General features: G+C 47.3%; 1 protein-coding gene across 5 annotated transcripts in view; it reads right to left on the bottom strand.

The window, feature by feature from the left end:
* Window positions 1-24,749, bottom strand: part of SH2D4B (SH2 domain containing 4B) — an 84,325-nt gene that overhangs the window by 18,661 nt on the left and 40,915 nt on the right. For 2 of the 5 annotated variants that reach the window (XM_088842469.1, XM_088842470.1), the window contains exons 5-6: window positions 8,953-9,169; window positions 5,259-5,386 (exon numbers count right to left, since the gene is read on the bottom strand). In XM_088842469.1, coding sequence (XP_088698595.1) covers window positions 5,259-5,386; window positions 8,953-9,169 — 345 coding nt within the window. Of the gene's footprint in view, window positions 1-3,743; window positions 3,868-5,254; window positions 5,387-8,952; window positions 9,170-24,749 lie in introns of all 5 variants that reach the window. The other 3 variants (XM_055425972.2, XM_088842471.1, XM_088842468.1) reach the window with 2 other exon arrangements.

Raw genomic sequence — 24,749 nt, 5'->3', positions numbered from 1 at the left:
ATGAAAGAAGATCAAGTGAATACACAGTAAAGGGACTGTGAATCCAGAGGAGGCACTTTTTTGCCCCAGTATCCCTCCCTGGCCAGCTGTATATTCAAGGAGCCACCAGAATAGAGAAACAAAAACTGGGAGCCAGAGCCAATCCCAGCTCCCATATTTACTACTGGGTAAATAAGGGCGATTTCTCAAGCTCTTCTGGCCATCAGTGATGCTATCTGTAGAGGGCTAACCATGACTAACTCAAGAAGTTGAGAGTCCCTCTGAGACAGTGCACATCCAACCGCTCTGCACATCTACACAGCCAGGCAAACACAACCTGCCAGAGCATGCAGTTGGGGGAGTCCACATTGCCTCTCACCCTCTGCCTCCACAGGCACAATCCTTCCCACCTCCTTGGGGGGCTGCATCTCAGCAGGACAGCCCGGTGTGTCTGCTCCCCCACCTCCCACAGGACTCCTGGAAGGGCCATCCAGGAGGTGGTGTCCACTGCCTGAGCCTCAGTTCCTGGACTGAAGACAGTACTGGTGATAGAGACACAAATAAGAACAAAGAAGCCCAACAGTCATTAGGAAGAACACACCCTCACTCCTTAGCCCACAGACTCCCACCCAGGTGCCCGCTCTGTGGCTAACCCCATACCCTGGCCAACCTTTCCCGTGCTCCCAACAACCTGAGAAAACTTTGGAAGCTCCGGTGGTCCCGGGGCAGTGCCAGCACAATCACACTGCATACCAGATGCTGAGAACAGACATTCTTAAAGGCCCTCTGGTCACCCAACTGAAGAGTCCACTAGCCGTCCCTCTGCCCAACAGTAGCTGCAAGCATCTTTCTTCTATTGAAGTGAAATGTGTCTCTTTAGAACTCCCAGCCCCAAATCCGCTTAATGATCTCCCTTTCTCCAGATGGGACTCCAGAGATTGAGGACTGGTCGCTTTGTTCCCCCGCCACACACATATTGCAAGACAATTATCCCCCCCCAAAATAATTACTAAAAATGACTGATATAACTTCTATGTCCTTCCTCTGCTTCAAACACAATCAGATGTGTTGTGGTTAAGAATAAGGTGAACAAAGAGCCTGAAGGGATGGCCCCACCCTAGACCCCTGCAGCTCAGGGACCTTCCACAATCCTCTCCTCCATGTGTGTCCTGAAGACACAGCATGGGAAGGTAGGAAGCAGTGCCCATTTCACTTGGGAGCTCTGCTTTGCACGGAAAGCCAATCTCAACTGCTGGGTCCCTACAAGCTTCACCGACTACATGGATGGGGAGTGCCCTGCCCTGGTGATTGTCAGAAAAAGTTAAGAGGTGAACACCCAACCTGAGTGCAGGACAGGCCATCAGGAGGCCCACTCCAGCACCCAAGCCCCAACTCCACTATTCACTGCACACCCGCAGTCCCTGCCAAGCTCTCAGGGCAAGTCCTCTGGAGACAGCCAGTGGGTTGCTGCCAAGACAATAAGCCATGAACCAGATGTGACTGATTTTTAGAAGTAAAGCTCAGGAGGAGAAATGGGTACTGACAGAGGCAGTGTTTAGACAGAGGATATTCTTAATAGTTTCAGATACATGTTGAAGTCCAAAAACAGATATTTCCCCCCGCCAAAACCAAGCCTATATGCAATAGGTTTTCTCATGAGTACTTTTATATAACCAGAAATCTCTCTTAGAACCCCTGGAACATAACAATGAACACAGGAGAAAGGAGGAATGACTTTACATTTTCCCTCTTTTTAACAGAGGAGACTTTTATCAAGAACCCCATGGTCCCAGTGGGAAGCCACCTCCTCCTCCCTGCCCCCTCTGTGCTCCGAGTCCACTTTCCCAGACTGGTTCTCTGGAGAGGAGGCGTCTCAGACTCCGGGAGGCATCGGCACCCACGTTCATGTGCTCATAGACAGAGCACATTCGTCGGCTTGATCTTCATACATATCCCATGGAGTTGATGTTATGGTCACGGATAAGGAATTGAAAGGACACACCCAAGCTCACGGAGCTGCTAGGTTTTAGAGAGGGCCCCGGATCTTCAGACTCCTGGTCCACATTGCCCTTTGGATTACAGTTCAACAACCCATCCAAATGTGTTTGACAGAAGGGAAGAAAATACAAAGTCACAAGAGTCCTTTTTACACCTGAATTTTGCACCTAAAATTCAACTAAATTAATGATGAATGCTTACCCCGGGAAAGAAAAGATTTACATGAGGATTGTGATTGATTGCATTAGTGGCTCAAATTCTCCTCCCCTCCCTGTCTTCACACTCTTTAACACATGGCTTTGCAGTTCCTCACACGAAAGGAGCAGAATATTTTTCCCACCTTCTCAACTCTGTGACACATTGTGGCCAATGGTACGAGGTGAAAGTGAGAGCATGCTGGTTTGGAGGCTAGACTTCAAGAGCCTGGCATGCTGCCACTTGCTTTGTTGGCTCCTGAGAAGAGTGTGAACAGGCTGGCCTGCTGGTCCCAAGAGGAGCATGAGAGCTAAACGGAGCAGAGTCCCCCCGCCCCAGTGATGATGCCCAGCCAAGATCAGCCAAGAGCAGAGCCTCAGCCAACCTGCAGCAGTGACTCCCTAACAACTGACTGTGGGGCAGGAGGTTTCTTCTCTAGTACAGATTAGCAACGGGGGAGTCCCATTAAGAATGCTATCAGGAATTGTTACAATGGGAAGGAAGTTGGACCATACCAGGACTTCCAGACTTTGGGATTTTCATTTCAGTTCAGTTCAGTCGCTCAGTTGTGTCCGACTCTTTGCGACCCCATGAATCACAGCACACCAGGCCTCCCTGTCCGTCAGCAACTCCTGGAGTTCACTCAAACTCATGTCCATCGAGTCAGTGATGCCATCCAGCCATCTCATTCTCTGTCGTCCCCTTCTCCTCCTGCCCCCAATCCCTCCCAGCGTCAGAGTCTTTTCCAGTGAGTCAACTCTTGAGATTTTAGGTATAAGTATCAGTAAAAAGCCTCTGGAGAAGGAAATGGCAACCCACTCCAGTATTCTTGCCTGGAGAATCCCATGGACAGAGGAGCCTGGCAGGCTATAGTACCTAGCATTGCAAATAGTAGGACACAACTTAGCTACTAAAAAACAACAACAAATCAAAGAAAAAGTGTGGAAACCAACACGGGATTCCTCCCTTTTTCAGAGCAAAGGCAATATATAAAAAAAATAACCATTGTTTACTATCACCATCAATTCATAAGAGACAGGACATGTTAACACTAAAACTGAGGAGAGGATATTATCTTTGAATATGACACAGTCCTTTGCAAGCAAAGATAGCTGGCCACCCTCCATAGATGAGCCTTTTTCTTTCCTCTTGTCACAGATCAATGAAAACTTTGTCACTAAATAGCTCTGGCCCATGTATTAGCAACGTTTCTGCATGCTTTATGGTAGAACTGTCAGAAGAACACAGAATCAGTTATGTGAATTGCGAGACTTAAATCATGTTTCTGTTTGCTCTGTGACAATATAAAAATTACATTTATTAAACTGGGATTAAAAATAAAGCTAAAGATAAATTTGAGGACCTCTGCCATGCCTTCTCCAATTCTTCAGCCAACAGCCCTGACAAACCCCCACCTCAACAAAACTTTTTGAGTCACACACTATGCAGGCACCTAAGATGCTAATTTTGTGCTTCCATGATTACAATAATGTACAAATAAAAAGGAAAGCAGTGATCCCAATGGAAGCTCTCCCAGGGAGAGTTTCTCTACAGGGACATATAACTGAGACAGAGGTTACAGACAGGGAATCCCTGGGACCAGCTCCAGGGACAAACAATGAGTTCACACATAAACATTGACTGTCTTCTTTCTGAGCCATAAAGAGGCCCTCCATCCTTCCGTTGGGTATATGGAGGCCCACGAGAAGGAAGGGGGTCACAATGAGAGAAATGCTTCTGAGGGGCCCTTGATGGCCAAGCAGGTTGTGAAGTGAGGGCAGTGTGCAAGAGTCCTGTTCATCCCTTCCCAGCAGAGAGGGCAGTGCATGTCTGGAGCCCTGGGGCTTGCAGTCCCCAGGACTCCTGCACAGAGATGTGAAGCCGCGGTCTCTAACGGTCTCTGTGAAGGTCACTCAGTGCTTCAACACATGCCATGGGGACATCAAAGCCTGTGCCTCGAGCTCAGCACATTCAGTGAGCACAGAAAGGACAGACACCAGAGCTCTCTCCACTCCCCTCTCTGCAGGCGACCAGGAACACTGAGCCTTAGCCCTGGGAGACCGCCAGTCTTTGTGGGGCCAGAGCAGAATTAGCAGAATCTAACGTCCTATGCAGAGTACATCATGAGGAACGCTGGGCTGGAAGAAGCACAAGCTGGAATCAAGATTGCTGGGAGAAATATCAATAACCTCAGATATGCAGATGACACTACCCTTATGGCAGAAAGTGAAGAGGAACTCAAAAGCCTCTTGATGAAAGTGAAAGAGGAGAGTGAAAAGGTTGGCTTGAAGCTCAACATTCAGAAAACAAAGATCATGGCATCTGGTCCCATCACTTCATGGGAAATAGATGGAAAAACAGTGGAAACAGTGTCAGACTTTGTTTTTTTGGGCTCCAAAATCACTGCAGATGCTGATTGCAGCCATGAAATTAAAAGACGCTTACTCCTTGGAAGGAAAGTTATGACCAACCTTGATAGTATATTAAAAAGCAGAGACATTACTTTGCCAACCAAGGTCCGTCTAGTCAAGGCAATGGTTTTTCCCGTGGTCATGTGTGGATGTGAGAGTTGGACTGTGAAGAAGGCTGACCACCGAAGAATCGATGCTTTTGAACTGTGGTGTTGGAGAAGACTCTTGAGAGTCCGTTATACTGCAAGGAGATCCAACCAGTCCATTCTAGAGGAGATCAATCCTGGATGTTCATTGGAGGGACTGATGCTAAAGCTGAAACTGCAATACTTTGGCCACCTCATGCGACAAGTTGACTCACTGGAAAAGACTCTGATGCTGGGAAAGGTTGGGGGCGGGAGGAGAAGGGGACGACAGAGAATGAGATGGCTGGATGGCATCACCGACTCTGTGGACATGAGTTTGAGTGAACTCCAGGAGTTGGTGATGGACAGGGAGGCCTGGCGTGCTGTGATTCATGGGGTCGCGGAGAGTCGGACACGACTGAGCGACTGAACTGAACTGAACTGAACGTCCCCACTCCCATGATGGTAGCGGTCCTTCAGACTCTGCCCCAGCCCCAGAGGGAGGCTGAGATGTGGAAACCTGCCCCAGGGATCTGGAAAGTCAGCCTACCGTGGAACCAGGGGGCGATGGCTTTGGTGTTCCTCTCGAAGCCCGCTCGGCGAGGCAGCTGCTCCTCCTTAAACCAGCGGACTATGACTTCTCTGGAGACGGGGCGCAGGGGCCGCTCCCAGGTCCTGCTGAGACAGAGACCAGGGAGTGTGGGAGAGTCAGGAGGGAGGGGGCAGGGGGCGGGGCGGGAAGGATGGGGAGGGAGCCGGGAAGACACTGTGAACAAGCCCCACGCCCACACGCACGCTTGTGGGAAGGATTAAATAAATCCAAGTACTTGAGGGCACTCTGCAGATTATAATGTACCAGCTGTTCCTACTTTTCCCCAAAAGAAAACTGTTATCACTTGCTTTAGGGGAAAAATGCCTACTAGCATAACATCGTAAAGCTACTATACTCCAATAAAAAAATTTTTTAAAAGGAGGGGGACTTGCTGGCAGCCCAGTGGTTCAGTGGTTAAGACTCCATGCTTCAAAAAAAAAAAAAGACTCCATGCTTCCAATCCAGGAGTGGGGCGGGGTCCCTCGGGTTCAGTCCCTGGTATGGGAACTGGGATCCCTCCTGTTGCCTGGTAAGGGCAATGTCTCTTTTAATGTAAAAAAGAAAAAGTCACACAAGTGCAAGAGGGAAATGGGACAAGAGGGGATGTCTGAGAGAGTGAAAAGCCCAGGGCATAAACAGCAGAATCTATGAAGAAGGATCCTAATGTAAGACCAGCAAAATCATTATATGTGATGATATATCACACACTCCCCAAACCCCCACCGAAGACGATGCTGGTTCTGCTTCTCCCCATCTCCCCGCCCATCCCCCGTGCCCCTGCCATCTAAGGGGACACCTGTCTTGGCCAACTAGCTTTCATGATTTATGACACAGTATCGGCACAGGGAACAGCCTCAATCTGCTCTGAAATGGCTGAGCTTCACCTCCAAAAAATAAAAAGGAAAAGGACAGAGGAAAGAGAGAGAGGCAGGAACAAGGCACTGCACTGGCTGACTTTTGACCGGCGATCTGGTGAGGGTCTGAAGATCCCTAGAGTGAGATGAACAGGGGCACTACTTCCGTGCTTTCTGATATTTTCCCACAAAAGCCCAGATTTCACTTGTTTTTGTGTCTGTGCTTTATTGGAGCCATACTACACGAAGCCCAGTAAGGGTTTGACAGCACATGCCCCATAACAGCATGTACCACTGTTTGTGGCTGTGTAGTAAGATTTGTTGTTGTTGTTGTTTAGCCGCTAAGTCATGCCCAACTGTTTTGTGACCCCATGAACTGCAGCCCGCAGGCTCCTCTGTCTGTGGGATTTCCCAGGCAAGAATAATGGAATGGGTTGCCATTTCCTTCTTCAGGGGATCTTACCAATCCAGAGATAAAACTCACGTCTCCTGCAATGGCAGGGAGATTCTTTACCACTGAACCACCAGGGAAGCTCAAAAATTCCCTTATATTAATTTATGGTATGAAAGCAGAGCAGACTTTGGGCCCACCTTAAACAACTGCAACTTTTTCACCTTTCCACCTGAGTGACAGAAACCTGGCAAATGCTCACTGTCATTGCTGTCTGGTCTACCTAATAGCACTGGCATTTAGAATTCACCACCACTGTCATCATCTCTTATACAATAAACATCAGCTGGCCCCTTACGCAGTCATTGCATTTCCTCTGCACCAACAAAAATGGATGATGAGCCCAGGACTTCCTGGCAAACCCCAGAATGAGCTCCTATTTTTCTTGCCCTGAGATGAATCCATGTACTCACGTGCAGTAGTGAACACTACAGATTTTAAAAATGATTCCATAAGAAAGACAGGGCTTCCCTGGTTGCTCAGACAGTAAAGAATCCTCCTGTAATGCAGGAGACCTGGGTTCGATCCCTGGGTTGAGAAGATCCCCTGGAGGAGGGCATGGCAACCCACTCTAGTATTCTTGCCTGGAGAATCCCCATGGACAGAGGAACCTGATGGGCTACAGTCCGTGGAGTCACAAAGAGTTGGACATGACTGAGCAACACACAAGAAAGATGGAGGGTGAGGTTCCACTGAACGGCTCAAAGGCATGATCAGTGGGGTCTGTTCTCTAAACCCTTTCCTCCCCACAGCCACCTCCACAGGCAGAGCCCCTCTAACCAGCTTTGCCCCCCTGTATCCACCCTTCAGGAGTTCCCTCTTCTCAGGAACCTCAGAGTCCCTTTCTGTTTATGAAACAACAGTTTTGCCCCCAGCCTCTTTCTTCACACTTGCATTCCGCAGTAAATAACTATGCTTGGGGAGAAAAAATCCTCTGGTTTCTAAGACTCATTCTCCTTAGAAGGCAAGAGGAGGTTATAAATGACAGCAAGGAAAATTCATTCCCTCTTGTCCCTCTGTTTCCAAGGAGAGAATCTGATTCCCCAGAATGTAAATGCTAGCGGGAGGTGTTCCACGAGGCCACCTGGCCAGCAGCCTTGCTCCTGAAGCTCTCTCCCATCAACCATGTGTCTGCCCCCAGTACAGCCAGGCAAGCACGTGCTGGCACCACAGTGCTGAGGGCAGTGAGGCCACAGGGACCTGTGCCATAGGGCAGCCACAGGAAAGAGGCTGATGCCTGGCTTCTGGTGCCTGGGTCTGCCATTCCATCTGCCTGCTCCCTGGTCCCCCCACCCCATCCAAGGTGGCTCGCCGTGGCTGTCACTTCTCCCCTACTGACAGTTACACCCAGAGAGCCTGGAGCCAGACTGCAACAGTCCATGCAGCTCTGTCTTCTGGGCCTGAAGGACAAATTATTTGTCTCCTTAAAAAAAAAAAGCACAAGAGGAAGAAGACTTCTATGTCTCTAAATCCAGTAAACATAAAAGAAACTCTGATCTCATAAAAATCAAGAATTCCTACACGACAGAAAACGTTATCATAAAAGTCAAAAGACGAATGACAGATTGAGGGGGAAAAACATTTTATCACAAAGAACAGAATCTTTTCCCCTATATTTTAGGAATTCCTAAAAATAGATCAACCCTGAATATTCATCGGAAGGGCTGAAGTTGCTGAAGCTGAAGCTCCAATATTTTGGCCACCTGATGTGAAGAGCTGATTCATTGGAAACGATCCTAATGCTGGGAAAGACTGAAGGCAAAAGAAGAAGGGAATGGCAGAGGATGAGATGGTCAGACAGCATCACTGACTCGGCGGACATGAATTCGAGCAAACTCTGGGAGATAGTGGAGGACAGAGGAGCCTGGCGTGCCATAGTCCATGGGGTTGCAAAGAGCTGGACACGACTTAGCGACTGAATAACAATAAACAAAAAAATAGATGACAAAAAGATCAATCACACAATGAAGAGGCAGGAAAGGAAGAGACAGGTACGGAAATATCAAAAATCCTTAAACATATACAAAATACTTCACCTCATGCATAAATAGAAACGCAGATTTAAACTTTCACTGAGATATTATTTCTCACAAAAAACAAAAGTCTGACAACATACTGCTGGCAAGGCTAAAGAATGAGAGTGTTCACTGGTACCATCTCTGTGGAGGACAAATTGACCTTAACTATCAATACTATAAATACATGGAGCCCTTAATCCACTGGTCCCACTTTGGGGAATCGCCATTGTAGATAATAGTTGCCCGAGTATAAAATTAATGTCTACAAGGTTACTTATTAAGGGCATTGTTGGCAATAACCAAAGGTCTCAAACAACACCAAGACCCACCTGCTAGCCACGGCCAGGGGTGAAAGCGGCCCCGGGCCTGGGAGGTGGTGGTAGAGCCTCGCCTCCTGCTCATGGCTCTGGCCAAGCTCTTGGAACCTGGAGCTGAGTCCGGCAATGGTGCCCTTCTGGATGGCGCGGAGCGAGTGCCGCTGGTACTCGTCCCGGGCGCGCTGGGCTCGGCGGCTCCTCTCCTTGTCAGCCGCCTTGGATCGACGCACTGGAAAGGAAGACAGCATGTTCACCACTGTACCCACTTCCCAAGCTTTCTTCCTTTTAAAATCAGGTATTTCCAGGGACTTCCCTGGTGGTCCAGTGGTTAAGAATCTGCCTTCCAGTGCAGGGGATGGGAGTCCAATGCCCGGCCAGGGAACTAAGATCCCACCTGCCATGGGGCAACTAAGCCCACACCCCAACTACAGAAAAGGCCTGCGTGCCACAATGAAGATTCAGTGGAGTCAAATTTTAAAAAATAAATCAATAAAAAATAAAAATAAAATCAGGTGTATCTGACACCAGAGCCCCTGCTGTTTCCTACAAAAAGCCACAAGAGCCCTTGAGACCATCCCGCTACTCATCCCTCCTCATGTTACTCATGTGGAAACTGAGTTCCAAAGAAGGACCTTGCTTTGCCTAGCTGGGTCAGTGGGCAAGCCTGGCAGGGAGCCACACTCCCTGCTACCAGAGGATGAGTTATGGGAAACTCTGGAGTCCCGGTTCTTGTTCCCTTTCTCTTTGGTTTCCTGAAGCCTTGACAGCCGGTGGGTGAGTGTGTTGGAGGGAGGGAAGAGGGTGCTTCAGTAACTTTCACCACAGAGCTGCCATGTCTGCCGTGACGCCCCTCTCACCAGCCTGTCTTTTCGTATTTCTCGAGGCAGGTTGGACCTCTGCAAGTTGCTGCTTCTAAAACTCAAAAGGAAGTCCTGGAGCTGGGAAAGTGCACAGAGCAAGGAAGACCTCTGAAACACGGTCTAGAATTAAAACCAATTATTTTGTAGTCTGACTGCATCAAGTCAGGGCCCACCTGCCTCTAAAATCCAGTCCTTTTGTAGAGAACTCTTGGAGCTGGCAGTGTTCTCACTACACAGGTCCAGGGATCGCCTTAGCCCGAGCCTTAAGAAAAATCTTACCCAAAGTCTAAGTCTACTCCAAGTCCATCCAATACCTGTATAGCACGCAACTACAACCTACCAATGCCAGAGAACTGTGTTCTGTTGGCTCTTGCAGGATACAAGGCAAATGGTCCTCATCCTTAAAGAAAGAGCTTCTCCTCTTCAAGCAGTCAAAGTCCATTCTCAAAAGACAACATCTCCCAGATCTGAGGAAGGCAGCGGGAAGTCTGTCCCTCAGAAAGTATTTATAGAAGTGGAGGTCACATAGACTGAGAGTGCCAGGGTGGAGGGAGGGGAATTTTCTTTGGTCTATTCATTGCTCCATTCCAGTGCATCAGTCAGCAGGTGATACATATGCTTGAATGACTGCACCCCATTAAGTATTTAACCCTGCCAGGCTCTGAGCTGAATATAGAGACAGCAAAGACGAAACCGTTCCCTCAGGACACTCAGAGTGTAGCTGGGAGAATAAGACAAATAAATATCTGTAGCATAAGGAGAGCAGGGACTCAACAAGTCTTGTCGGAGCTTAGGGGCTGCAGCACTCATTCTGTGAGGGAGTCAGGAGCCACCACAGGAGACTGAGCCCCCCACTGGGTCTGGAAAGGTCAACAGGAGTTTTTCCAGGGAAAGAAGAGGGAGGAATCCAGAAGAGGCAGGGGGCAGGGTTGCGGTGGGGGGGGACCTAATTTCAGTTCCTGACACTAAGAACACCATAATACCTGCCACCATGAAGATTCCCAGCCTGGGCTTTCCAGTCGCTAGACTACAGACAGAACACAGAAGCTTCTGCCCCACAAGGAGAGCTTCCCTGGTGGCCCAGTAGTAAAGAATCCATCTGCCAACGCAGCAGGCGTGGGTTTGATCCCTGGGTCGGGAAGATCCCCTGGAGAAGGAAATGGCAACGCACTCCAGTATTCTTGTCTGGGAAATCCAATGGACAGAGGAGCCTGGTGGAGTCCATGGGTCGCAAAAGAGTCAGACATGACTTGGAGATTAAACAATGAAATCTCTTCAGGGGCCAGTGACCTTTGAGAGTTGACAGCCCTTGAGAGACACCCACAGTCAGTGATAGAAGGATGTCACATGCAAAGCAGGAAGACAAGCTTCGGGAACTCAGCTAGGAGAGGGCACAGGCCGTGGGTCACACAGGGACTAAATCCAGCCTCCCAAAGTCCAGCCCTGGTTTTGCTGTTGTCTTCCTCAGAAGCCTTCAGTGGCTCCCAGTACTTGCAGGACAAAAGGCAAATCCCTTGGCCCTAAAGGAGCATCCCTTCCACCCACTTTCTTTCCCAGCCCAATGGGCCTCTGAGCTTCTTCCCAACCTTTGTTCAAGTGCCACCAAGCTCCCCACCATTCTGCAAACTCTCCTCTGTGCAGCTGTGTCCACCAACTCAAACCAGCTGTGATGCACAGGCAGCCAGATCAGCTCAGAAATGCCAGGCAGCAGTACAGAGGGTACTCAGAGGTAAGGACATGGCCGAGGCTGCAAGCAGGAAGCCAGCCCTGCCGCCCAGCCTCGATTATGGAAAAGAGACTGATATGGAGTCAGACAGGGTCAGTGGCAGCTCCAGGAGGGCTTCTTGGGTCTTTTTCTCTTCCTGTGTTTCTTTTTTGATACATAACTGATGTACATAAATAAGCTTAAAGTGTTCTATGTGCTGATGTTGAGATACTTAATATATTGCAAAATGACTATCACCATAGCATTAGCTAACTCATTCATCAGTCACATAGTCACCATTTCTTTTTTGTGGCGAGAACATTTAAGATCTAGTCTCTTGGCAACTTGAGCTTCCCTGGTGGCTCAGGTGATAAGGAACCTGCCTGCAATGTGGGAGAGCCGGGTTGGATCCCTGGGTTGGGAAGATCCCCTGGAGAAGGGAATGGCTACCCACTCCAGTATTCGTGCCTGGAGAATTCCATGGACAGAAGAGCCTGGTGAGCTACAGTCCATGGGGTCCCAAAGAGTCAGACACCACTGAGTAACTCACCTTTTCACTTTCATTCTTGGCAACTTAGAAGTATACAACACATTATTGTTGACTGCAGTCACTAAGCTGTGCATTAGATCCCCAGAATTTATTCACCTTCAAATTTCGTACCCTGTGATCAACTTCTAACTCCTCCTCACCCCGCCACCCCTGCCCCCAGGCCCTGGACACCATCATTTTACTCTTTGTTTCTATGGGTTTGACCTTTTTAGATTTCACATATAAGTGAAATTGTGTAGTATTTTCCTTTGTCTTTTTTTCACTTAGGATAACCCCTAAAGGTCCATGTATGTATATGTGTATATACATGTGTGTGTGGGGGGGGGTCTTTATTCATCCTTAACATATGCTTATGTTGTTTCTGTAGCTTGGCTACTGTGAATAATGTTGCAGTAAACATGAGTGTACAGATGCCGCTTTAATAGCCTGACTTTATTTCCTTTGGATATATACCCAGAAGGGAGATTGCTGGGTCATATGGTAGCTTCATCTTTAATTTTTTTGAGGAACCTCCATAATGTTTGCCACAGTGGCTGCATCAATTTATACTCTCACCAAGAGTGCCTGGGATCCCTTTTCTCCAACCTTCATCAACACCCTATGCCAGATTTCTTTTGAAAGTCCCTGAATGCCTGCAGGCCTCAGTGTTTACCTCTGTCAAAATAAGAATGATTTGAGTGTCTCACTGAGTTATTATAAAGATTAAATGAAACATATAAAACACTATAAACGATGAAGTGCTTTGGAAAAGCAATGTCTTACTAAATCAGGCCTCTGACCTTGATCTCTTCTTCAAATTTCTCAAAGCCTGATTCTGGAGCCAAGCTGCCTGGGTTCAGATCTCAACTTCATTTACCAGCTGTGTAACAGTGGACAAGTTAGTTAATCACCCTGGGCTTCCATTTTTTCAAAAGTAAAATGGACATGATAATGGTCCCTACCTCATAAAGTTATGAAGTTACTATGAAACTAATATAAATCACTTACAACTGTGTCAGGCACATTTGGAGCACCATGGTGTTAGTTAAAGCTTTTATTTTCATCGGAAGTGAAAAAGGTGAAAGTTTTCGTTGCTCAGTCATGTCTTTGAGACTTTTGTGACCCCATGGACTGTAGCCCGTCAGTCTCCTCTGTCCATGGAATTCTCCAAGCAAGAATAGTGGAGTGGGTGGCATTAGCCCTGTCAAAATGCAGACATAAGCAGTTCTCAGTCAGTCCAGGAGGGGGCACCCTTGATGCTCAGTGGCATGCATTCTGGGTCTGTTTACAAGCAGCTTGTGGGACCTCAGTTCTCCAGCCAGGGCAGTGAAAGCCTAACCAGTGGACCACCAGGAAACTCCCAGCTTACCCTAAAGTAAGGTTTGAAATCTTCAGAGGTTGCTTCTGTTCCTTCTCTGAATCTGGGATAGATTCAAACTGTATCATGTGAATCTGCCATGGAAACCCTCAGCCAGAACACAAAGCTTTTTTTCTTCTATCCCTGTGAAAACAACCACAAGCATCTCTGGCCCTGAGGCTGCAAGTATCAAACTATCTTATACCCCAGAGGATGCCACTGCAGAGGCGGGGCTCCAACCAAGTCAACTTCGCTTTCTCCTACGGCCCGAGTTTCAGTCCAGGATGACTTCTACAGGCCTGTCCAGTAGGCACAGCAAGAGCCTGCACCAGATGCAGAACAAAGGGGGATCATGGCAATTCCCACTTCTAAGGTGGGTTCCAAGGTCTCCTTTCTCCACCTGTTAAAGGAGAGAATGAACCTCATCTCTCAGAAATAATGTAAAGAGAGCTGAACATGAAAACACTGAAGACCAGAAGAAAAGCTGAATTTACAGACTGAAAAGTGGACCAACCACAAAGAGACACCTCTTCACACCTATCTGTATAGCTATTGTTTTTTAAATTAAAAGAAATATGATAACAAGTATTGGCAAGGATATGGAGACATTGAAACCCTTATGCAATGTTGGTGGGACTGTGAAATGGTGCAGTTGCATTCCATAAAAAAATTAAATGCACAATTACACATGGTCCAGCAATGCCAATTCTAGATACATACCCAAAAGAATTGATAGCAGGAATTCAAACAAATATTTGTACACCCATGTTCATAACAGCATGATTCACAATAGCCAAAACATGGAAATAACACAAATGTCCATCAGTGGATAAGCAGATAAAACACAGTACATAAAAGGAATATTATTCAGTCTTAAAAAGGGAGGAAATTCTGACACAAACAACAACATGGTTGAAACTTAAAGACATTATGCTAAGTGAATAAGCCAGACACAAAAGGAAAAGCGTTGTATGATTTCACTTATACTCCACATATTGCACTTAGAGTAGTCAAATTCAGAGTAGAAAGTGGTGGCTACCAGGGGCCAGGGGCAGAGTGAAATGAGGAGCTATCGTTTCATGGGCCAGAGTTTCAATGTAGGAAGAAAACAAATTTCTGGAGGTGGGCGGTGGTGATGGTAGCAAAGTACCATGAATGCACCCAGTGTCATTGAACCACACACTTAAAAGTAGCTAAAATGGTCAATCTGAAGCTGTATCAGTTCAGTTCAGTTGCTCTGTCTTGTCTGACTCTGTGCAAGCCCATGGACTTCAACACACCAGGCCTCCCTGTCCATCACCAACTCCCAGAGCCTTTTGTCAACCTCATGTCCATCGCGTGGGTGATGCCATCCAACCAGCTTATCCTCTGCCGTCCCCTTCTCCTCCCGCCTTCAATCTTTCCCAGCATCAGGGTATTTTCCAGTGACTCAGTTCTTTGCATCAGGTGGCCAAAGTATTGGAGTTTCCGCTTCAGCATCAGTCCTTCCAATGAATAATCAGAACTGATTTCCTTTAGGATTGACAGGTTGGATCTCCATGCATTCCAATGGACTTTCAAGAGTCTTTTTCAACACCACAGTTCAAAACCACAATTTGTTGGGTTTTTTTTTTACCTTTTTTTTACCTTTTTACCTTTTTTTTTTTACCACACCATGTAGCCTGTGGGATGCAGGATCTTGTTCCCCAACAAGAATCAAACCCGTGTCCCTTCCATTGGGAGCTTGGAGTCTTAACCACTGGACCACCAGGGAAGGCCCCTATCACAACTTAAATTAAAAAAAAAAAAAAAGCCATTCTGTAACATTCTGGCTTGGGGAGCACTGGGCTTAGAATGAAGAGGCCAGAGCACAGCAGGTGTTGCCATTAGATAGAAATGTCCCCAGCTGTGTGTGCCCCTAGCCATCCCTCAGTTCTCTCACCTGCAGATCAGGGGGAAAGGCCCCTTCCAGCTTTGCCCTCCTATCACGAGGATGTACCCACACCTGCCCGGCCTGGGGCCACCTCCCAGAACTGAGACAACACTTTCCAGGACTGCTGGCCTGCAACCCTCTTGCCCAAAAGACACCAACTCCCAGTCTTAGGAGTCCAGCCTCACCCATGTTGGACCTGGGAGTTTGAGCTGCCCCTGGCCGGGAGGGAACAGCTGAGCATTCTGCTTGGCTTTGCTCCTGACTCTGTCTAGCCCATGACAAGTTTTCACCTCCCTAGGTCTTAGTTTTCCCTTCGTGGAAAATAGAGACGACCCCTTCTTTCACCCTGTGTGTGTGTGTACTAAATCACTTAGTCATGTCCAACTCTCTGCAACCCCGTGGACTGTAGCCCGCCAGGCTCCTCTGTCCGTGGGCTTCTCCAGACAGGAATACTGGAGTGGGTTGCCGTGACCTTCTCCAGGGGATCTTCCCAATCCAGGGATCAAACTGCCAGGCTGCTCTGGAATCACATCCGAGCCTCTGCTCAAGACTCCTGCTCAGTTCTTCCACGCTGAAGAGAAATGGCAGGAGCTGGGTTTCCTCTTGGCAGCATATCTGTGAGCAGTTGCACAGCTCCAGAAACATGGCCAGGCTAGTCATTGAAGAGGCAGGATTTTTAACACTTTAACACATTCGGGCACAAAAGATACATTTATTTAGCACAGGTGTGTAGTGCCTCCCTTGTGCCAGCTCCATGTTGCGCAGGCAGAAGCTGTGCATAGCACAACTCCAGGGGCACAGTCACCCATGATCGTCATCAGTATGTATAGATGTTGTGACAGTTTCCTGGTAGATGGCAGTGCAGCACCTTGAAAAGCGGGCACCTTTTCCTAATTTTTCACAAGGTCACCCTATCGGCTGGCAGCCTGGCTGCTGCTGCTGCTAAGTCACTTCAGTCGTGTCCGACTCTGTGTGACCCCATAGACGGAAGCCCACCAGGCTCCCCCGTCCCTGGGATTCTCCAGGCAAGAACACTGGAGTGGGTTGCCATTTCCTTCTCCAATGTGTGAAAGTGGAAAGTGAAAAGGGAAAGTGAAGTAGCTCAGTCGTGTCTGACCCTTAGCGACCCCGCGGACTGCAGCCTACCAGGCTCCTCCATCCATGGGATTTTCTAGGCAATAGTACTGGAGTGGCTTGCCATTGCCTTCTCCGCTGGCTGCTGCTAGGGTTTGTAAATACAGCAACGAGCAAGACACAGTCCCTATCTTCGGAGAGCTCACTGCCTTGAAGGGGGAACACAACAGCAAATGGTGCATAGAGTTGTGCAGTATGGACAGGGTGCTGGGGAGCCGCAGAGAAGGGGTACCTTATCCAGGCAGAGAAATCCTCTGGAGGACATCTAAGTTGATGCCTGGTGGACACAAGGGATTCAAACAAGAAAGGCCAAGGAAGGGCTATTCTAGCAGAGGAAGCTCAGGGGCAGAGGCCCAGAGGCAAAAGGGAGTTGGAACATTTCTCACAGAATGGCTGGAAGGAAGCTCTTGTAGGGAGGGGGCAAGAGGTAAAGATGCAGAAACAGAAAAGGCCATTTAGGAAACCCCAAAACACTGACTAATCAATTTCAGTACTTTACCAAAGAGTGATGAAAGCCACTGAAAGGCTTTAAGCAGGAAAGCAGGATGCTGTTGGAACTTTTCAGACTGACTTAGCTACATTGTTGGGAATGAACTTAACAGGAACGAGAATGAACGTTTGCAAAACAGAAAGCTAGACAAAGAAAAATGGGGGTCAAAGTTAAAGCACGGTCAGGATGATGAGGAGAAGGGGTGTAAATACCAAGAATATTGAGGAGGTTGAATCTTTATAACTTGGTAGGTTTGGGGATTAGTAGTGAGCAGAACGGAGAAGGCAATGGCAAGCCACTCCAGTACTCTTGCCTAGAAAATCCCATGGATGGAGGAGCCTGGTAGGCTGCAGTCTGTGGGGTCGCTAAGGGTCGGACACGACTGAGCAACTTCACTTTCACTTTTCACTTTCACACATTGGAGAAGGAAATGGCAACCCACTCCAGTGTTCTTGCCTGGAGAATCCCAGGGACGGGGGAGCCTGGTGGGCTTCCGTCTATGGGGTCACACAGAGTCGGACACGACTGAAGTGACTTGGCGGCAGCAGCAGCAGCAGCAGTGAGCAGAAAAGAGACCAGAATGACAGCCCAGTTTCCGCCTTTGACAGCCAGGTGATGAAGCAGGTGGGGGAAGAGGAGGATTGGGTTTTGAACGAGTGGAGGTAGAGGTGCCTATGGGATTCAGGGGGGAAGGTCCAGGGAGCATGAGGTCTTAGAAGATCACCAGTTGCCACTCATCATGAAACCTAGCACTTGCGTACGGTTCTCCCTACTTCTGCCCAGAAAGAGAAGACTCAGTGCTGAATAGAATTCAGATGAGCCAGTTAGAGCCTGCAGAGAAACCAAATGCTTCAAAGCATTATCAATTTGTAGTTAAGTCCTTCAGTGAATAGCATAATGTCTCTGAAAATTAGTGAATAATCCTACCTGGCTTCTGAGGAAAAGGCACCAATAAAGATTCAGGTTGTGTATGTGCGCAGACGTGTTTAAATTCGACTCCATCTTCTGCTTCATGGGAACCTTAGGCAACTTGAATTACCTTGTCTCTACTTAATTTCCTCATCTGTAAAATGAGGGCCTCACAGGGTTGCTTTGAGACATCAATGAGAGTGTACATAGACGAGGCTTGGACAGTTCCTGGCACAAGGCAAGAGTTCATCAAATATTATCGTGTTTGCTGTGAGACAGGGGGACTGGAATACAACCTTCAGAAAGGGTCCAGTCTCGTTAAGGCACAGAGGGGTGGAGGTGGGGAAGTGGTGTGAGATGCGGGGCTGTATAGAGTCAGAAGCCCTTGTCAGGGAAATGGGGAAAATGAAGCTCTGTGAGAAGGGGATGTTTCCTGACCCCTAAGAAAGGGAAACATGTGGTCCAGATGTTGGAGGATATACATTCAGGCCTCTGGTAGCCTGGGGAACAGCCATCACCTGGGAAAGAATAGGTTTGTCACCAAGGCAATGAACCCTGATGAGCCTCAGGGAAATCCAGTGAGGTCCACCCACAGCTAAACAAGACCTCTCTGTCTAGGGCTCTCTCTACCTGGCTTCTGAGGTCAGCTGTCAACCATCCTTGTTTGGCTTACAATCCTGATGGCTGTCAACAGTGACCCCATCTGGCCACCAGGGGCAACATCAGGGGTTCCTTAAGAGTGCTCCCCAGGGATTCTTGAGCAATCAAGAGGAGAGAGAACCCTAGGCAGGACGTGAACTGGGCATGTGGGGGGCTCGGGCTGGCATTATTCTGAGCTGTAAAACCAAAAATATGTGGCACCTGGAGTTTGGGGAGCACTTGCCCAAGGAGCAACTCCACAGTTTCCCATCCCATCAGTGGAGAGAAAAAAAACTTCTGTGTTATTCTTCAACTGTCCTTCAAACCCAAAATTCTCTGCCCCATCCCATCTTCAGACCATATCCCCTTTCCACAAGCCCCCGAGTTCTACCTGGGTCAAGTACACAGCAGTTTAGAATCACTGACTTTCTTTCTCTGGCTGCACTGGAGCTTAGTTGCAGCACGTGGGGTCACTGATCGTTGCAATATGCAGGATCTTTAGTTGTGGCAATGCAAATTCTAAGTTGCAGCCTGTGGGAACTAGTTCCCCAATCGAACCCGGGCCCCCTGCACTGGAAGCTTAAAGTCTTAGCCATTGAGTCACTGGGGAGTCCCCTAGAATCACTGTGTTTAAACCCAGACTCCAGAGCACATGCCCTTCTATGAGGGAAGAGAACAGAACCAACACAACTGACTCCCTAGTAGACTTGAGCGCACATTTTCTCACTCAGCTCTGACCACAACCCCACAAAGGGTTGACACAAGGATGCAGACTGTGGGTTGGGGGCCACAACTGGGATCATAACGCTCAAAGAGGAAGGGCAGGGGTTAACTGTAACACTGTCCCAATTTTTATAAGCGATACCACCAGCCAAGTCAGACTGGCTCATCTCAAAATATCTGGGCTGTTACCTAACTCACAGTACTACAAATTCCTGCTGAGAAATTATTAAGTGAATTTCTGCCTGATATATTCAGAGCTTCTCAGAAGTCAGAGCCTGCTCTGCTGTTTGAACTGAATAACTAACTCTGTATTCAAGTGATACTAAAGGGAACAATTCCCTCTTTTTTTCCTAACTTGGAGAATTTAATTTAGGTGTTTTATCAAAAACTGCTGCTCCCAGTAGATTAATGGCCCACTATAGCTTTCATATTAAGTTAATTGAGTGCAGAATGGCTTTGCTGGATTTGAATGACAGCTTCAGAGTTAAGCTCATCATTCTTTAAGAAAGCATAAAATGAGGGAACCGAAATCATGGGCCTGAATTATCACATCTTTTCCCGGTTTAGGGTAGGTTTTTCCATTTTCGGGTGCCACACAGCCCATTAATTAGCAAACAGGCAGCACTTGCACCAGATGATTTCCATCCTCCATCCCCAGCTAAACACTAGACCAGCCCGTAACTTTCCGTCTCAGGGTGCAGGTACAAAGAAAGGAACGCTCCATGTGTGACAGCCCTTCACAGCTTAGCGAGCACCTGGGTTCCTCTCTCTCATTTCACGCTCCCAACAAGCCTCAACTCTCCGTGATCACCCTCATTTTACAAATGAAGAGACTGAGCAACAGAGCAGAAGAGAATGTGCTTGAGGTCGTACACAAGGAAGCAGCAGAACGAGAACAGGGCTCCCAGCCCAGTGCTCCTCCCCCAGAGCACAGCAGGCTTGTGTGACTTCACGCTGTGACTCTTCACTTTTTTTTTTTCACTATAAACTTCTGTCCAGCCTCCTTTTTCCACCTATCTCTCCATCCATTCCAAATTTATAGGGACGAATTCTTCTTAGGTCTTGCCTGTTTTACCTTTTAGCCTTATTTCCATCATTACCCAACATGAAGCCCAGGCTGCAGCCACGTCAAAACATGTGCTGGCTTCCCTGGTGGTCCAGTGGTTAAGAGTCCATCTGCCAGTGCAGGGGACACAGGTTTGATCTCTGGTCCGGGAAGATTCCACATGCCACAGAGCAACTAAGCCCAGGCGCCACAGTTACCCAGCCTTCACTCTAGATCCCGCAAAGCCACAACTACTGAGCCCATGTGCTGCAACTATTGAAGCCCGTGTGTCTAGAGCCCGTGTTCCACAACAAGAAGAGCCATCACAGTAAGCCTGAGCACCATAACTAAAGAGTAGCCCCCTCTCGCCACAACTAGAGAAAGCCCACACACAGCAACGAGACCAGCGCAGCCATAAATAATTTTTTTCAAAAGCTTGTGCCACGTTCCATGCACATAAGGACCTCAGCTTTACTCAGTGCTGTTCCCTCTGCTGGGATGCCCTTCTCCACCTTCACCTTTTCTACTCAACTTTCCCAAACCAAATGCCATTTCCTCCACGGGGCCTTTCCAAATGTTCAAGTATTTTGTAGGAAAATATTACAGAATTCTTGTGCATTTATGTGTATCAAGGATAGTGGCTTGTAACTTTGCTTATACTGTCTCTGTCTGGCTTTGGTATAAGGATGATGCTGGCCTCTTAAAGTCAGTTTGGAAGTATTCCCTCCTCTTCAATTTTTTGGAATATTTTGAGAAGGATTTGTGTTAATTCTTTTTTAGATGTTCAGTAGAATCCATCAGTGAAGCCATCTGGTCCTGGACTCTTCTATGTTGGCAGATTTTTTAATTACTGATTCAACATTCTTATTAGTATTTGGTCTGTTCAGATTTTCTATTTCTTCATGACTCAGTCTTTGTAGGTTGTACGTTTTTGAAAGTGATTCATTTCTTCTAGGTTATCTAATTTGTTGGACTATAATTGTTCATAGTAGCTTCTTACAATCCTCAGTATTTTCATGGCAAGTGTTAAGTAGATGCAAATCAAAATCACAATAAGATAGCATTTCATTAGGATGGATATTAAGCAAAACACCAAGTGCTATCAAGGATGTGAAGACATTGGCACCCTTATACATTGCTTGTAGAAGTGTAAAATGGTATGGTCACTTTGGAAAACAGTATGGCGGTTTCTCAAAGTGTTAAACATAGAGTTATCATAAGACTCAGAAATTCCACTCCTGGATACATATCCAAGAGAACTGAAAATATATATATTCACAAAAACATACACAAATGCTCAGAGCAACATTATCTGTAATAGCCAAAAAATAGAAACAACCTAAATGTCCATCAACTGATAAACAGATAAACAAAAGTGTGGTATATGCACACATTAGAATTTTATTGTCATAAAAAAGAATGAATGACTGATCCATGCTACAACATGGATTGACCTTGACGATACACTAAATGAAAGAAGTCAGACACAGAAGACCACATAATACATGATTCTATTTATATGATTTCCCACAACAGGCAAATCCATAGAGACAGAAAATAGATTCGAAATTAGATTATTTCCAGGGGTATAGTGGGAGGGGTGAGTAACTGCCAGTGGGCAGAGAGTTTCTTTCTCTGGGGGTGAAAATGTTCTAGAATTGGAGAGTGGTAATGGTTGCACGACTTTGTGACTATACTAGAAACCACTGAGCTGCACACTTTAAAAGGATGAATTTTATGGTATGTGAATTGTATATCAATTTTTTTTAAAGTCTGTCTAATGAATGGGGCAGATGGTTGTGAAATGCTGAGACCAGAATGCTGGCCAGCAGAAGGCACCTCATATCTCTGCTCTCCCTGCTGTGGTCCTAGTCATCTCCAAAGTCAATCATGCCACAGTCTCCTCCTCTCTCTCATTCCCAAAACCAGCCTGAATTATGACACTTGACTTTAGAATAATTTCCTCTGTCCACTCATACAAGTCATGCCTTTTTATTTTCTGTATGTTTTGAAGTTTTGACACCTGGGACCTTGCTGGTCCTTCAGATACTGCCCCTCCAAGATCTAGCCATTTCCTAAAGCTAGCAAAGGACCCAGCTGCAAGTGCACCTTTCAAATGCAAACGAACCAACGCAAAGCCCATACCCCAACCACCTCGTTTATCTGGTTCTTATATTCCTCAGGCCGTCCATCTGCCCTAATCACCCCAGTGCCGGGTATAGAGAACTAGAGACAGCTCCTATACCTCAGAACCTGCTGAAATTATTCAAACTAGCCAATCCTAAGTCTGTTTACCCTGTCCTGCCTTACCTTTGAGGCTTCCCAGGTGGCACTAGTGCTAAAGAACCCACCTGCCAATGCAGGAGACTTAAGAGACACCGGTTCAATCCCTGGGTCAGGAAGATCCCCAGAGGAGGGCACAGCAACCACTCAAGTATTCTTGCCTGGAGAATCCCATGGACAGAGGAGCCCGGTAGGCTATAGTCCATAGGGTCACAAAGAGTCTAACATGACTGAAGCAACTGAGCTCACACACACGCATGCCTTACCTTTCCCAGTGACACCATAGTAAAGGCTCTTGCCCACTTTTTCTACTTGTTTTCTCTGCCTTTTGACTCACCCTGGTGCTTCCTGTGTGGCCCTGAATGGCATGCCATGCTCTCCATCTCTAGGAATCTGTGAGCAAAAACTTCTTGCAACAGTCATTTCCATATCTGTATGCCTACCCATACCTGGTTAAAGCAAGTCTCAAGGACATATTAAAACATCACCTTCAAGCTTAGTTCCACTTCCTCTTTCCCACCTAACTTCTTACCACCTCCGACACTCTCCAAGATTAAGAGCCACCTATACAAATAGATGGGGAAACAGTGGAAATAGTGTCAGACTTTATTTGGGGGGGCTCCAAAATCACTGCGGATGCTGATTACAGCCATGAAATTAAAAGACGCTTACTCCTTGGAAGGAAAGTTATGACCAACCTAGACAGCAGATTAAAAAGCAGAGACATTACTTTGCCAACAAAGGTCCGCCTAGTCAAGGCTATGGTTTTTCCAGTGGTCATGTATGGATGTGAGAGTTGGCCTGTGAAGAAAGCTGATTGCCGAAGAATTGATGCTTTTGAACTGTGGTGCTGGAGAAGACTCTTGAGAGTCCCTTGGACTGCAAGGAGATCCAACCAGTCCATTCTAAAGGAGATCGGTCCTGGGTGTTCATTGGAAGGACTGATGCTAAAGCTGAAACTCCAATACTTTGGCCACCTCACGCGAAGAGTTGACTCACTGGAAAAGACTCTGATGCTGGGAGGGATTGGGAGCGAAAGGAGACGGGGACGACAGAGAATGAGATGGCTGGATGGCATCACCGACTCGATGGACATGAGTTTGAGTGAACTCCGGGAGTTGGTAATGGACAGGGAGGCCTGGCGTGCTGTGATTCATGGGGTCGCAAAGAGTCGGACACAACTGAGCGACTCAACTGAACTGATACATCTCTAATGGCTCAGATGGTAAAGAATCTGCTTGCAATGCAGGAGACCTTGGCTTGATACCTGGGTCGGGAAGATCCCCTGGAGAAGGGAACGGGAACCCACTCCAGTATTCTTGCCTGGAGAATTCCACGGACAGAAGAGCCTGGCAGGCTACAGTCCATGGGGTCACAAAGAGTCAGATACGACCAAGTGATTTTCACATTTTCACATACATCTCTAACTTCCTAAGCACACCACCTCCCTTTATCATATTCTGGGTCCTCCATCCTAACTACCTTCTCCAGCCTCTTCGTCCAATATCCCCATGCTCCCAGCAAGCCTCACTTTATAATTTCTCATCTGGAATACCACCAGAATAGCCACCATGTGCTCCAACAGAACGTGTACCTTTTCCCTCAAAGCCCTTAGCCTGTGTGTCTAGCTCCTGCCTGACTGGCGAGTTCCCCCAAGATACAGACCATGATCCCTCATCTCTGGATCTCCAGGGCTTAGCACACAGCCAGAAAATTATTGGTAACTCAGTAAATGTAGAGTTTTACTCTTTAGTATAAGAAATCTCCCCAACAGGCAAGTAAGTTCCTTGAGCATGGAGCTCTTACTCTCTGGGTCCTTAGCAGGACCATATACATGGTTGACACAGGTTAAAGGCTTCTGGGCTAAGTGGATGATCTGGAATGATGACTGAGCAAATAGACAAGTGGGAGGAAAGTGGCTGAGAAAGCAGGCCAGCCTCCCAGTCACCAATAAGAGAGCTTAGGACTTTTCTGGTGTTCCAGGGGCTAAGACTTTGAGCTCCCAATGCAGGAGGCCTGAGTCAGGAAACTAGATCCCATATGCCGCAACTAAAGAGTCTGCATGCTGAAAGGAAGAGCCAGCAGACCTAACTAATCACTGCAGATGGAAAGAAAGATCCAGCAGACCTAATTAATCACTGCAGATGGTGACTGCAGCCATGAAATTAAAAGACGCTTACTCCTTGGAAGGAAAGTTATGACCAACCTAGACAGCATATTAAA

The sequence above is a fragment of the Moschus berezovskii genome, chromosome 12, assembly GCF_049115385.1.
Source record: "Moschus berezovskii isolate FMDL1 chromosome 12, NW_MosBer_1.0, whole genome shotgun sequence".
NCBI lineage: Eukaryota > Metazoa > Chordata > Mammalia > Artiodactyla > Moschidae > Moschus > Moschus berezovskii.
The sequence above is the reverse complement of the archived record's forward strand: the minus strand, read 5'-3'. Positions and strand labels throughout refer to the sequence as shown.